The sequence below is a fragment of the Schistocerca piceifrons genome, chromosome 2 (genome assembly GCF_021461385.2).
Source record: "Schistocerca piceifrons isolate TAMUIC-IGC-003096 chromosome 2, iqSchPice1.1, whole genome shotgun sequence".
Classification (NCBI taxonomy): domain Eukaryota; kingdom Metazoa; phylum Arthropoda; class Insecta; order Orthoptera; family Acrididae; genus Schistocerca; species Schistocerca piceifrons.
Genome location: NC_060139.1, coordinates 1,009,165,854 through 1,009,180,569, shown reverse-complemented (window position 1 = coordinate 1,009,180,569; position 14,716 = coordinate 1,009,165,854). Strand labels below are relative to the sequence as shown.

Genomic DNA, 14,716 nt, shown 5'->3' with positions numbered 1-14,716 from the left:
GAGTTGATGCGCACACTCCGCACGTGCACACACACACACACACACACACACACACACACACACACACACACACAGCTGACTCATGAATGATCGGTGAGCCAAAACGGGTCATCTGGTAGGACGACTGACTGACGATCCACCAAGACCATGGCCCACCTCGCTCAAGTGATGCATGGCGGCAATGGTCGGGCGAGCCATTTCGGCGCAGACCTCACTGCTCCAACCCGACTGCACTAGTGCCACATTGAAACTCCCTGACTGGCAGGTCCGGGGTGCACTCCAGATGCGTTCCAACTGACTGACGGACCCGATGTTGATATCCGAACTGGCTTACAACAGACAACGACCGGAAAGGAATAGCAGTCGAGCAAAGATACGAGGTGCATTCAAGTTCTAAGGCCTCCGATTTTTTTTCTAATTAACTACTCACCCGTAATCGATGAAACTGGCGTTACTTCTCGACGTAATCGCCCTGCAGACGTACACATTTTTCACAACGCTGATGCCATGATTCCATGGCAGCGGCGAAGGCTTCTTTAGGAGTCTGTTTTGACCGCTGGAAAATCACTGAGGCAATAGCAGCACGGCTGGTGAGTGTGCTGCCACGGAGAGTGTCTTTCATTGTTGGAAAAAGCCAAAAGTCACTAGGAGCCAGGTCAGGTGAGTAGGGAGCATGAGGAATCACTTCAAAGTTGTTATCACGAAGAAACTGTTGCGTAACGTTAGCTTGATGTGCGAGTGCGTTGTCTTGGTGAAACAGCACACGCGCAGCCCTTTCCGGACGTTTTTGTTGCAGTGCAGGAAGGAATTTGTTCTTCAAAACATTTTCGTAGGATGCACCTGTTAACGTAGTGCCCTTTGGAATGCAATGGGTAAGGATTACGCCCTCGCTGTCCCAGAACATGGACACCATCATTTTTTCAGCATTGGCGGTTACCCGAAATTTTTTTGGTGGCAGTGAATCTGTGTGCTTCCATTGAGCCGACTGGCGCTTTGTTTCTGGATTGAAAAATGGCATCCACGTCTCATCCATTGTCACAACCGATGAAAAGAAAGTCCCATTCATGCTGTTGTTGCACGTCGACATTGCTTGGCAACATGCCACACGGGCAGCCAAGTGGTCCTCCATCAGCATTCGTGGCACCCACCTGGATGAAACTTTTCGCATTTTCAGGTCGTCAAGCAGGATTGTGTGCACAGAACCCACAGAAATGCCAACTATGGAGGCGATCTGTTCAACAGTCATTCGGCGATCCCCCAAAACAATTCTCTCCACTTTCTCGATCATGTCGTCAGACTGGCTTGTGCGAGCCCGAGGTTGTTTCGGTTTGTTGTCACACGATGTTCTGCCTTTATTAAACTGTCGCACCCACGAACACATCCATAACTCCATCACCACGTCTCCTTCAACTGTCGATGAATTTCGATTGGTTTCACACCACGCAAATTCAGAAAACGAATGATTGCACGCTGTTCAAGTAAGGAAGAAGTCTCCATTTTAAGTATTTAAAACAGTTCTCATTCTCGCCGCTGGCGGTAAAATTCCATCTGCCATACGGTGCTGCCATCTCTGGGACGTATTGACAATGAACGCGGCCTCATTTTAAAACAATGCGCATATTTCTATCTCTTTCAAGTCCGGAGAAAAAAAATCGGAGGCCTTAGAACTTGAATGCACCTCGTACTGTGAAAGGGAATATATCGATATGCACTGCTAACGCCGCTCACGGTCAGGCAAAGCAGCAACTCAGTGATAGTAGTAATTTAATATGTTAAAAACAGGGTGTAAAATACATGATGGCAGGAACACGAGCCACGCACGGCTCACTGCCTATCGGGCATTACTTTGTAATGATCGCTTTCTTTACATTTGTGATCAGAGTCCTACTAGATTCCCTTAAAAACTGGAAGTGATAAACCATCTAGAAACTGAATGTGGATATATAAAAGCCCGCATAACCTGCCGAACATTTTTATTTTACATAGTTATCCCCCTGTCTGATACTCAAAAATAAATAATTTTTATAGCAAAACTGAACTAGTCAGTGTTAAATTAGCTTTTATTTGAAACTTCTTGATTTTTAACACGAAATAGAAGTATTTTATAGTAATAAAGAAAACAAATACAGGTTTATAGTATAATGCTCTCTCTCTCTCTCTCTCTCTCTCTCTCTCTCTCTCTCTCTCTCTCTCTCTCTCCCCTATTCGTTTAGTCGGTTCCGACTCTTCGTGACCCCATGAACCAAATCACGCCACTTTTTCCTGTCTTGCACTTTCTCCCGTAGACCTTCCAGTCTGGAACACATTGCTTCTGTGATGCCATCGATCCATCTCATCCTCTGACGTCCTCTTCTTCTAGTTCCTTCAATCTTCCCCAGCATTAATGTTTTTTCCAGTGAGGCATGCCTTCGCATTGTGTGTCCAAAGTGGGTCAGCTTTTGTTTTAAGATTAGACCTTCCAGGGAGAAGTCTGGTTTAATTTGCTCCAATATTGACCTGTTGGTTCTCTTTGCAGTCCATGGAACTTTAAGAAGTTTCCTCCAACACCACAATTCGAAGGAGTCAATTCTTCGCCGTTCAGCCTTTCTAATGGTCCAGGTTTCTCATCCATACATCACAACTGGAAAGACCATAGCCCTCACAATACGGATCTTTGTTGCTAGTGTTATATCTCTGGACCTTATAACCTTGTCAAGATTTGACATCGCCTGTCTACCGAGCAACAGGCATCTCCAGATTTCATGGCTGCAGTCACCGCCAGCAGAGATCTGGGAACCGAGATAACTGAATGTGGTCACTACCTCCATGGTTTCTCCTGCTATATCCCACGAATTGGTAGGTGTAGTTGCCATAATTTTCGTTTTCTTCACATTCAGCATAAGACCAGCCTTTTCACTTTCGTCTTTCACTTTCAGTAAGTGTGTTCTCAATTCTTCTTCACTTTCTGCCAACAGGATCGTATCATCCGCGTACCTGAGGTTGTTTACATTTATTCCAGCTATTTTAATTCCTGTTTCTCCTTCATCTAGCCTCGCATTCCTCATGACATGTTCTGCATACAGATTGAATAAGTACGGTGACAGTATGCAGCCTTGCCGGAACCCTTTCTGAATCTTTATCCATTTCGTTGTTCCATACATAGTTTTCACCGTGGCTTCTTGGTCAAGGTATAAACTCCGTATCAGATGAATGAGGTGATCTGGTACACCCATGTTTTTCAGTCTGTTCCATAATTTGTTGTGATTGACGCAGTCAAAGGCTTTGGCGTAGTCAATAAAGCAGAGGTACACATCTTTCTGGAATTCTCTCGCTTTTTCCATAATCCACCGAATGTTAGCAATTTGATCTCTAGTTCCTCTTCCTTTCCTAAATCCAGCTTGTTCTTCTGGCAGCTCTCGATCTAGATATTGGTGAAGTCTATTTTGTAAGATTTTCAACATAACTTTGCTAGCATGTGAAATAAGTGCGATTGTTTGGTAATCTGAGCATTCTTTAGAACTTTTCTTCTTTGGAATGGGGATGAATACTGATTTTTTCCAGTCTTCTGGCCACTGCTGCGTGATCCATATTTTTGACATATTGAGTGCAGCACTTTCACTGCATCCTTTCCAGTGACTTTAAACAATTCTGCTGGTATTTCATCATGTCCACTAGTTTTGTTATCAGCCATATTTTCAAGGGCCCACTGGATTTCGCTCTCCAAAATATCTGGCTCTAGTTCTAAATTAACATTAACATCAGCAGTAGGAGCCCTGTCATGATGCAGTTCTTTCTTGTATAGGTCTTCTACATATTCTGTCCATCTTTCCTTAACATCCTCTGCTTCACTCAGATCTTTCTCATTTCTATCTTTTATCATTCCAATTTTTGCCTGGAATTTTCCTTTAATTTCTCTAATTTTCTTATAAAGATCTCTTGTCTTCCCCATTACATTACTATCTTCAACTTCCTTGCACTGTTCATTAAAGAATATATTTTTATCTCTTCTAGCTAATTTCTGAAAATCTTTATTTAATTCAAACATAACTAGAAAAGGCAATTTACTCAACAGAAAGGTTAAATGAAAAACTGGAAAATGAAAATGTATCAAACCTCTCTTCCTTTGTTGAACTTATATAAAACACATTTCTGTTATTCATAAACAACTTTCACGTTTATCAAAAATGATAGGAAACTCTTGCCTTTGATCAAGATGATGAATGTTCTCTTGAGTGCAAAATAATAATAATAATAATAATAATAATAATAAACTAAATTATTTAACAGTTACATTGCAGACCCATACACATTCCCTGATACACTTACACACGGAATAACATATCTGAAACCTAAAGATCAAGCAGACACAGCGAACCCAGCTAAATATCGCCCCATAACATGCCTACCAACAATATACAAAATATTAACTTCAGTCATTAAACAGAAATTAATGACACATACAACACAGAACAAAATTATAAATGAAGAACAAAAAGGCTGTTGCAAAGGAGCACGAGGATGTAAAGAGCAACTGATAATAGATGCAGAGGTGACATATCAAGCTAAAACTAAACAAAGGTCGCTACACTACGCATACATTGATTACCAAAAAGCTTTTGATAGTGTACCCCACTCATGGTTACTACAAATATTGGAAATATACAAAGTAGATCCTAAATTGATACAGTTCCTAAACATAGTAATGAAAAATTGGAAAACCACACTTAATATCCAAACAAATTCAAATAATATCACATCACAGCCAATACAGATTAAGCGTGGAATATACCAAGGAGACTCATTAAGTCCTTTCTGGTTCTGCCTTGCTCTGAACCCACTATCCAACATGCTAAATAATACAAATTATGGGTACAATATTACTGGAACATACCCACACAAAATCACACATTTGCTATACATGGATGATCTAAAACTACTGGCAGCAACAAATCAACAACTCAACCAATTACTAAAGATAACAGAAGGATTCAGCAATGATATAAGTATGGCTTTTGGAACAGACAAATGTAAGGAAAATAGCATAGTCAAGGGAAAACATACTAAACAAGAAGATTACATATTGGATAACCGCAGCGACTGCATAGAAGCGATGGAAAAAACGGATACCTATAAATATCTAGGATACAGGCAAAAAATAGGAATAGATAATACAAATATCAAAGAAGAACTAAAAGAAAAATATAGACAAAGACTAACAAAAATACTGAAAACAGAATTGACAGCAAGAAACAAGACAAAAGCTATAAATACCTATGCCATACCAATATTGACCTACTCATTTGGAGTAGTGAAATGGAGTAACACAGACCTAGAAGCACTCAATACACTTACACGATCACAATGCCACAAATATAGAATACATCACATACATTCAGCAACAGAAAGATTCACATTAAGCAGAAAGGAAGGAGGAAGGGGATTTATCGACATAAAAAACCTACATTATGGACAGGTAGACAATTTAAGAAAATTCTTTCTAGAACGAGCAGAAACTAGCAAAATACACAAGGCAATCACTCATATAAATACATCGGCTACACCACTGCAATTTCATAACCACTTCTACAACCCTTTAGATCACATAACATCAACAGACATGAAGAAAGTAAATTTGAAAAAGAAAACACTACATGGCAAGCACCCGTATCATCTAACACAGCCACACATCGATCAAGACGCATCCAACACATGGCTAAGAAAAGGCAATATATACAGTGAGACAGAAGGATTCATGATTGCAATACAGGATCAAACAATAAACACCAGGTATTACAGCAAGCATATTATTAAAGATCCCAATACCACAACGGATAAATACAGACTTTTTAAACAACAAATAGAAACAGTAGATCACATCACAAGCGGATGTACAATACTAGCAAATACAGAATACCCCAGAAGACATGACAATGTCGCAAAAATAATACATCAACAGCTTGCCTTACAACATAAACTTTTAAAACAACACGTTCCTACATACAAGTATACACCACAAAATGTACTGGAGAATGATGAATACAAATTATACTGGAACAGAACCATTATAACAGATAAAACAACGCCACATAACAAACCTGACATCATACTCACCAATAAAAAGAAGAAATTAACACAACTAATCGAAATATCTATACCCAATACAACAAATATACAAAAGAAAACAGGAGAAAAAATTGAAAAATACATCCAACTGGCTGAGGAAGTCAGACATGTGGCATCAGGATAAAGTTGACATCATACCAATTATACTTTCAACTACAGGAGTCATACCACACAATATCCACCAGTACATCAATGCAATACAGCTACATCCAAACATATATATACAGCTACAGAAATCCGTAATTATTGATACATGTTCAATTACCCGAAAGTTCCTAAATGCAATATAACACATACCGTATAGTTAAAAGGAAGTGACGCTTGATCAAGGTCCGTGTCACTCCATTTTTAACCGGACTTAACGTCTGAGAAAGTGAAGGAAATAATAATAATAATAATAATAATAATAATAACAATAATAATGTATTTTTTAAGTGTATGCATGTAAACTGCACTTGCATCAAAAGTAATTGCTTTGGTTACATAAAAGTGCAGAAGTTACTCAATCAACTACGTTTTATTTCTTATAACATGCAATTTATATTTTGTAAGGATATAAAATACACAATGGACGAACACTGAATGGTGTGCAGTTCTAGTTGTGCGCAAAACACACAACCAAACAAACAAAAGACAAAGAGAAGTCATTGGCTCCCAGTTTCTCTCTTATACATCACTCACGTTTCTTTCCCTACCAATGCTAGTGTCAATCCTACCGTTTGCTATGTCATGTATGTAGTGTACCAAAACTGTCAAACCGTAGTTTTGGTAGAATGCAACTCTACTCTTAAATGATCGAGACGGTCATTGAATAGGATTGCAACAAAAAATAAAAGAACAACTGCAGAAATCACCGCAGAGCTGAACACTGTGCTCTTGAACCCTGCCAGCACCAAAACAATGTGAAGAGAGCTCCATAAGTAGGGTGAGGCTGGTATTCCAAAACCACTCATCAGTGGTGCAAATTCCCCTAACAGGAAACATGTTGCCGAAGTCATAAGTCCATGGAACAACGGAAGAAAGTAAATCTGTTGTGAGGATGAGAGAAGTTGGAATTGATGTTTTACCCCCTCAGGTGTCCTTCTCAGCTTGTGGTCAGAGTGACCCGTTGCTCCTTTCCAGCCTCTCCCAGCATGTCCCTTTAGTCTCACTGAGGAAAGAAGTAACTATTACAAAAGCTAGGCGTAGGTGCTGCCTACTTTTGTATGTTTCTATTGGCTTATTATAAGAACTGTTGAACAAAGATCTTAACTATTACAACTGACACAAGCTGCTAAGGTACTGGTTGCTGAGCACTGCCTCATTTGTGAGCAGGAAATGAAATATGATAGTACAAGCAGGCACCAGGCTTAAAAGATAATCCGTTAGGAGATGTTCAACATTAGTGTGTCCGATTATTTGATCAGTGGCAGTGAGGGCTTTTGTTTAAGTAAATTGTGAGATCTGTGTTTCGGTTTTCTTGGACATCAACAGAAATTTTATAAATTTGATAGGAGGTCCACCTCAGTGCGAGATGCATAATGGAAAATCATTGTTGACATTACTTTAGTCCTTAAAAGGTAACATATGACTTGTCGGCATTTCCAGTTCATCTGGAATACAGAGAGTGAGCATATGAAAACTGTTTTTGATGCAGTTGGAGAATACAGCTAGGAAAGTTATTAAGCTGTTCCAGAAATTACAATCTGAGCTTGCCTGCAAATATGAAAAGCTGGAGGTTGTGAGCTTTGTCAAAAAATCAAATGTATATCTTCCAAAGACTTTGTTTGTCATGGCATTTCCTGTCCAGTACTCTTCTTCCTCTGTGGGTTTTTTTTTTCTTCTTCTTTTTTCACTGGGATTTTTGGGCTACTTTGTTATTCTGCCTGTTGAGAAACAGTAATGTTTTTCAGTTCTATTTTGTGTGTTTATTTTCTGAAAGTTTCATATTTTGAATTACCATGTGTGTTACATGTGCACACAATTATTTTTTAAATACCATACTAAATTCTGCTGATATTCTTACATTACTCCTCATTGAGTTCTTGTGTTGCAAGTTTGTTCTTGCTTGTTCTTTTACTGCATGTGCATCTTCATCAGATCTATCGGGTGGCCAGCTTTCAACCTATTTTACAAATGCTCAATTAACCACACATTCCAGAAGTCTATTTTTCTGTGTTTTAAAACATTTGTTATTACTTTTATATACTGTAGAAATAATTTTTGCATTACCAAAAATCTGCAGCAATGTCTCCTGTGCAAGCTTATTTTGTATTCTATAGTTAAGGTTGCTTGTGAACTAAAAGTAAATTTCCAAATTAACACAGCATTAATAGTTACATTAATAGACTGGAAATATTACTTAAATGAATGATGAAAATGCAATAGTATGTAAAATATAATTATAAAGAATAAATGTTGACATATTGTTCTCATTAAGGTTATGAACTACTGAGAAGACTTTTGTTATTGTTAGAGTCCCTCAGTGAAGAGACGTCAGGAAGACTTACTTTTTTAAAAAACTATGATCCTTACTGTGTCCTGGTTTTGTAAGGCTTGTCTTTTAGACTGGTAAAGATCGTAATATTTAATTAAAATAAAGCATTCTACTATATTTTCAGGTAGCAATACTGGTGCTGGAACAGGACCAAGAAATAAGCCTTATGTAATTGATCCATCCGTACAGTCTGGCAACCATGTGTCATCATATGGGATGCCAGCACCATATGGAGGTGGACAACAGGTTTATCCAGGGTCACCTGCTGCTCCTCTCACCACACAGCCGGTTGCCTCCTATCCTCAGGCAGATGTCTACAATCCTCAAGGTTACATATGTTATGTAATGGTCATGAACTGTAGGTGATTTATTTGCTGCTTATATTAAAGCAAACTTTCAGAAAGAGTAGTAGCAGTTCAAAGAGAGAGTTTGTCAGACAAATCTTTATCAGTGAGAAGTGAGTGCACTGCTATGTATTGGCACATATATGCATACACATCCATTTGTAATAGATTCCTGATAGTTGCTGTGCCGTGCTGAACACTCTGGGCTACATGAACTGCATTTCCACTATTAGAATGTAATTCTCCCTCACCCCTCCTCCCTTCCCCCCCTTTTTTCCCCAACAACTCCTGCTGCTATTTGCCTTTATAGCCACCAGTTGAAGTTCATCACATTACTTACCTATTAATTGTTACTAATTGCTTACATGGTGTTGCCCGGTTACTTCTTTGTGTGCTCCCTTCTTGCTTCCACTTCCCCCATTCCTTTTGAAATTTCCAACCTCCATACTAGTGATTTTATGTGTATGTGTAGAAAGGATTTATCAGAATGTAAAGACTGGATAAACGAATTCCTGCACAAACAACTCTTTGTAGCTCTATTCTTTCTATTTCATCAAATATGAACTTAAAAGTCAACAGGATTGTAACAAATTAGTCTAACTAGTGCAAAAACCACAAGTTCCATGTTAAAATTGGTTGTTCTAGGCTATGTTTTCAAGTTGCACTGCTCCAGGCATTCCAGAGTTATGCCAGAGCTGCTGTTGTGACTGTAGTAATAATTTTAATTTGCTTCCTAGGCACTACATAATTTGATGTCTCTGCAGCAGTGAACGTCTTGATTTTTGGATAGTTCCTTTCTCTGTTACTAAATTATGGCTGCAACAAAGCTGCAATTGTGTTGACATTAGGTACCTAGGTTAAAGTTTTATTTTGGGTAATTTTATATGTTATGAAACGTGTTCATTCAACACCAGAAAAGGAAGTTAATCCACTTACTTTGGCCCTGTTTGAACACACTTGTATTGCAATTCTAAACTAACTCACTTGTTCAACAGAGTGGTGACAGATCACAATATGATCCATGGAACATGCAGAAAACTGTCTATTTTGCCACTTATCATTAATATGCTTATTAACCCCAGGGCAACAAATGTAGATGGCAAGAGTTGGTGTGGAATCTTTGGGTATTACCTAACATTAGTCAGGCATGCAGAGCTCTGCCTAGATAAGCAGTTTAATTCTGTAGTTTTGTGTGACAGGAATTCATGAATTGAGAAAATTACCAGCAGTTTATGTACAGCGTATGCATGTTCTTAGTAAATGGGTTCGTTAAGGGGTGCTAAGTGAATGAATGTTTTAAGAAAAGTTTCATGAATAAATGAATTCAGTAACAATGTTGAGAGCTGTTGGGCATTTTTATGTCAATGGAGAGAGCAACAGGAAGGGAACTCCACAAGGAAACTGTTCCCATTCTTATTTTGTGGGGGATAGTGAGGGTCACTTGCAGTCTAACACGTCACAAGAGGCTGTAAAATAATAAAATATCCTCTGTGGTGAGAGGTTATCATCATTGCTTGCAGTAATGTATATTTAGCATTCACAATTTTTCAATATTAATGAAACACAACTGAGCAAATAGAAATAATTTGCTTTGCAAAACTAGATCTACTATGACAATATAAATGGTGAATGTAAGGCACTAAACACTATTCCCTTTCACCACTTACAGAGCCACCAGCTTCAAAGACAGTATTTAATCCAGTTCAGCCAATCCCTGTCCCTCCAGGTGGTGCTCCACCAGGGTGGAATGACCCACCTGTATTGAAAAACTTTGCAAAAAGCCAGGTAAGTTCTGAAAAGCCTGTGTATTGAGAAAGTAAGATTCAGATCTGTTGTAAGTTATCTGGATTTAGGTTTTCTGTGGTTCTGCTTAATCACTTACAGCAAATGATGTGCTTGTTTGTTTGAGGGGGACACATCAAATTCCTATTCAGTCATTCCCCAGTCTGAGCTTGTGCTTCATCTGTAATGATCTAAATCCTGACCTTTCATTCATTCTGCCCTCTGTTTTCTCCTAGTATCTTTCCGTCTTTCAAATCCAAAGTTGAGTAGCTTTTGAGTCTTTTCACGGAATACTAAGAAAAGTTTTCCACATGTTATTTGATAATGAAAAACTAAGTAGGTATTGCTTTTTCTCTACCCCTTCTTCTTTTTTCATGCTTATTCTCTGGGCAATAATCTAGTTCTACATAATACACCTATATTTCCAGAAAATTTAAACTTTTCTACACTAAATACAAATGTTACAATTGTTGTCTACTGTCCTATATTGCATTCTCCATTGGTTTCTCTATGAAGTTGACTAGTGCCCTTGATTATCTCATCACCATATGTAATTTTGTTTGATATAAGTATTATAATTTCACCTTAGCCATCTGCTTATTCCTTCATCACACATGTAATAAACACACATTTATTTAACAAAGATCCTTTCAGTGACTTGCATTGTAACATTAGTGTGCTCTTATGAATTTTATTTAGCTTAAAACACATATGCTGTTAGCATTGGTTTGTCACATTGGTGACAGGACTTAAACTATGCAGAAATTATGTATGTGGGTGTTTTTGATCGGTGTGTATATCTATCAGTGGTCACTTACATATACCCATCCTATTTAGTGTTGTCATAGAGGAGTTCATAGTGGCTTTGCAATGTGTGTAGTGAAATGATTTTTTGATTTAGTTGAGCACTATGTTGGATGCTATTGAAGTGTGATGGCTCTAGTAAGACACTAGGCCAGGCACCACTGAAATGTGTTCAATAAGCATATGTGTACTTCTTAAGTAACAGATCCCAGTATATTGCCCTCAACAGTGAGTATTCATCAGAGATATGGGTATTGTCAGGAGTGCCCCAGGGAAGTGGGGTAAGGACCACAATTTTTCTCTACATACATAAGTGATCCGATGGACAGGGTGAGCAACAGTCTGTGGCTGTTTGCTGCTGATGCTGTGGTGTACGGGAATGTGTCATCGTTACATGACTGTAGGAGGATGCAAGATGATTTAGACAAAATTTCTGGTTGATGTGACGAATGGCAGCTAACTCAACTGCAGAAAAATGTAAGTTACTGCAGGTGAACAGGAGAAACAATCCTTTAACGTTAGAATACAGCAATTAGTATTGTGCTACTTGACTCACTCACATTGATGAAATATCCAGGTGCAATATTGCAAAGTGATATGAAATGGAATAAGCATGTAAGAGTGGTAGTAGGGAAGAGCGAATGGTTGACTTCGATTTGTTGGGAGAGTTTTAGGAAAATGTGGTTCATGTGTAAAGGAGGCCGCACATCAAACATTATTGTGATTCATTCGTGAGTACTGCTTGAGTGTTTGGGATCCCGATCAGGTCAGATTAAAGGAAGACATTGAAACTATTTGTAGATGGGCTGCTAGATTCATTACTGGTAGGTTCAGTCAATATGCAGGTATTGTGGAGATGCTTCAGGAACTCTAATTGGAATCCCTGGAGGGAAAGTAACATTCTTTTCTGGTAACACTAGTGACAAAGATTAGAGGATCGCCATTTGAAGTTGGCTGCAGAGTAATTGTAGTGCAGCAAACATACATTTTGCATAAGGAAATTAGGGACTCTTATGGAAGCACATAGATAGTCCCCCCCCCCCCTCCCCCCACTGCCCTCCCCCTCACTTTATTTGGAGTGGAACAGGCGGAGCATGTATGTAAATGTATATGTAATTGTAAGCAATTGCCGTTCTTGGTTTCTTTAAATGCTGTGTGCCAGGTGGCTTGGAATGGTGTCAATAAGTTTATCCTTCTCTGGAATGAATGTACATGCATTCAAACAATAATCATAGATGTCATATGGTGATGGTGGTGACATACATATTCTGAATGTGTTTTCTCTAAGTGATAAAAGGACCATTTTCTCTGAAGGTGTTTATTCAGTTACACATAATCTGACTGATTCTTAGTTTGCCTCTAAGTGCTTTTCATTGTTGGTTCCCATTACTTTTGTGCTATTTCCCACCAGCACACAGAAATTTACAGCAGCTGCAAACATTAAAGTTTGTTGCCATGAGGAATCTCCCACTTGAGTAATGCCAAATGTGTGGCTCTGAAACAGGACTCGAGTTGGCTGGTGCATCTCCTCATCATGGCACGTGTCAGAAGCTTGCAGCCGTCTCAAACTTGTGAAGACAGTCTGTTGTTAATACTAATTAAGTCTTGGCTTCTTACTCATATCCTTCTCATGTTACCCTGCAGTAACATACTATTAGAGTTTCAGTTTCATTAAGAATATATTCTTACCATTCTGGTTAGTCCTTGATCCACATCTCCATCTATACTTTGCAAGCCACCTTTCAGTGTGTGGTGGGGAGTACTTATGGTGCAGTTATGATTTATCACCTGTCTCAGTGATGAGTGGGAATGTTAACTGTTAGTGGATCTCTGGATGCATTTTTTGTCATGGTCATTTTGTGAAGCAGGTAGGAAGAAATACGCTGTTTAAATCTTCTTGCAACATATGCACTTGGAATTTTAACAGTAAATCTCTCTGTGATGAACAGTGCCCCTCTTGTAGTGTCTGCCTTAGGGGTTTGATGAGCAACTGCACCTTGCTCTCGCATTTACTAAACAAAATGTTCCAGTTTCCACGGGATCTTCTCTATATCTTGTATTAATCTGGTGTGATAAGGGTCTCAAAGTGCGTGACACTACTCAAGAATTTGTGAAACAAAGAATTTGGAAGATACCTAATTTATGCGTGAATGATTTTTCTAAGGAAATGTAAAACAGTGGGAAGTCCTGGATCGATTAACAGCAATGTGGAAAGAATAGATTTCTACTCACTACGTAGAAGAAGCGTTGAGACAGAGACAGGCAAAATGAAAAAGACTGCTAAAATATTAAACTTTCAAATGAAGTCCTTCTGAAATAGAAAACACACACACACACACACACACACACACACACATTCATACAAGCCCAACGTGTACACACATGGCCACTATCTCCAGGTGCTGGATTGTCCCATAATCTGTCTGGTATCTGCTTTTGTTATAATTATTTTCATGTAGTCACTCAACTGTAAGTTTCTCCAAATGGCCACTCTCAGATAGTTTATTGTTGTTAATGTTTCCAGAGAGATGTTGCCAGTAATATAGACAGACCAGAATTATTAGTTATTGTGCAACTGTCATGCAAATATCACAATTATGAAAAAGTAAGTTTTATAGGAAGGAACATCTAGAAAATGGTTACTTCTGAAAAGTTAGTATTTAGTGAGCTCCATTGACTTTAGCATCAGAAGTGAGTTATACAAAGAGTAGTGCCTGTAAAGATATTCCCATGAATGTATCTGATTACTTTATTTGTGAACTGAAGAAGGAAATGAGTGACAGTATTAGCACTGAATATATTTCACCATTTTTAAGCAGTAACTGGTAAGTTATAGATGTATAACATGGTTGCTAATCACTACCATGAAAAATAATGCAAAAAGATATATTGATTTATTTTAGAAAGTCAGTGTGATTTATGTAAGAGAATTTTGCTAAAGAAAGAAAAGTTTTTCCTTTAAATTAGTATTGAATTTCTTGTTAATCCTATTCTATTTAACAAGAAGGGAGATTATTAAGTAAATATAAAAAGCAGTAAAGTGGAAATGAGCCATGAAAGAAATGGGTTTTTTAAAACCATATTTTCAGGAGTGTTTACATTGTATTTTTTATTGATTTTATCCCAATTAATTATACTACTAACGGGTTCCTTCTTTTAAGCAAGCTTACTTTGAGGCTGTTCCGGTGAGTCAGATACATATTTTTAA

General features: G+C 38.3%; 1 protein-coding gene across 3 annotated transcripts in view; it reads left to right on the top strand.

Moving 5' to 3' along the window:
- Positions 1 to 14,716, top strand: part of LOC124777989 (protein transport protein Sec31A) — a 162,690-nt gene that overhangs the window by 128,816 nt on the left and 19,158 nt on the right. For all 3 annotated transcript variants that reach the window (XM_047253557.1, XM_047253556.1, XM_047253555.1), the window contains 2 exons: positions 8,703 to 8,906; positions 10,592 to 10,707. In XM_047253557.1, coding sequence (XP_047109513.1) covers positions 8,703 to 8,906; positions 10,592 to 10,707 — 320 coding nt within the window. The remainder of the gene's footprint in view (positions 1 to 8,702; positions 8,907 to 10,591; positions 10,708 to 14,716) is intronic.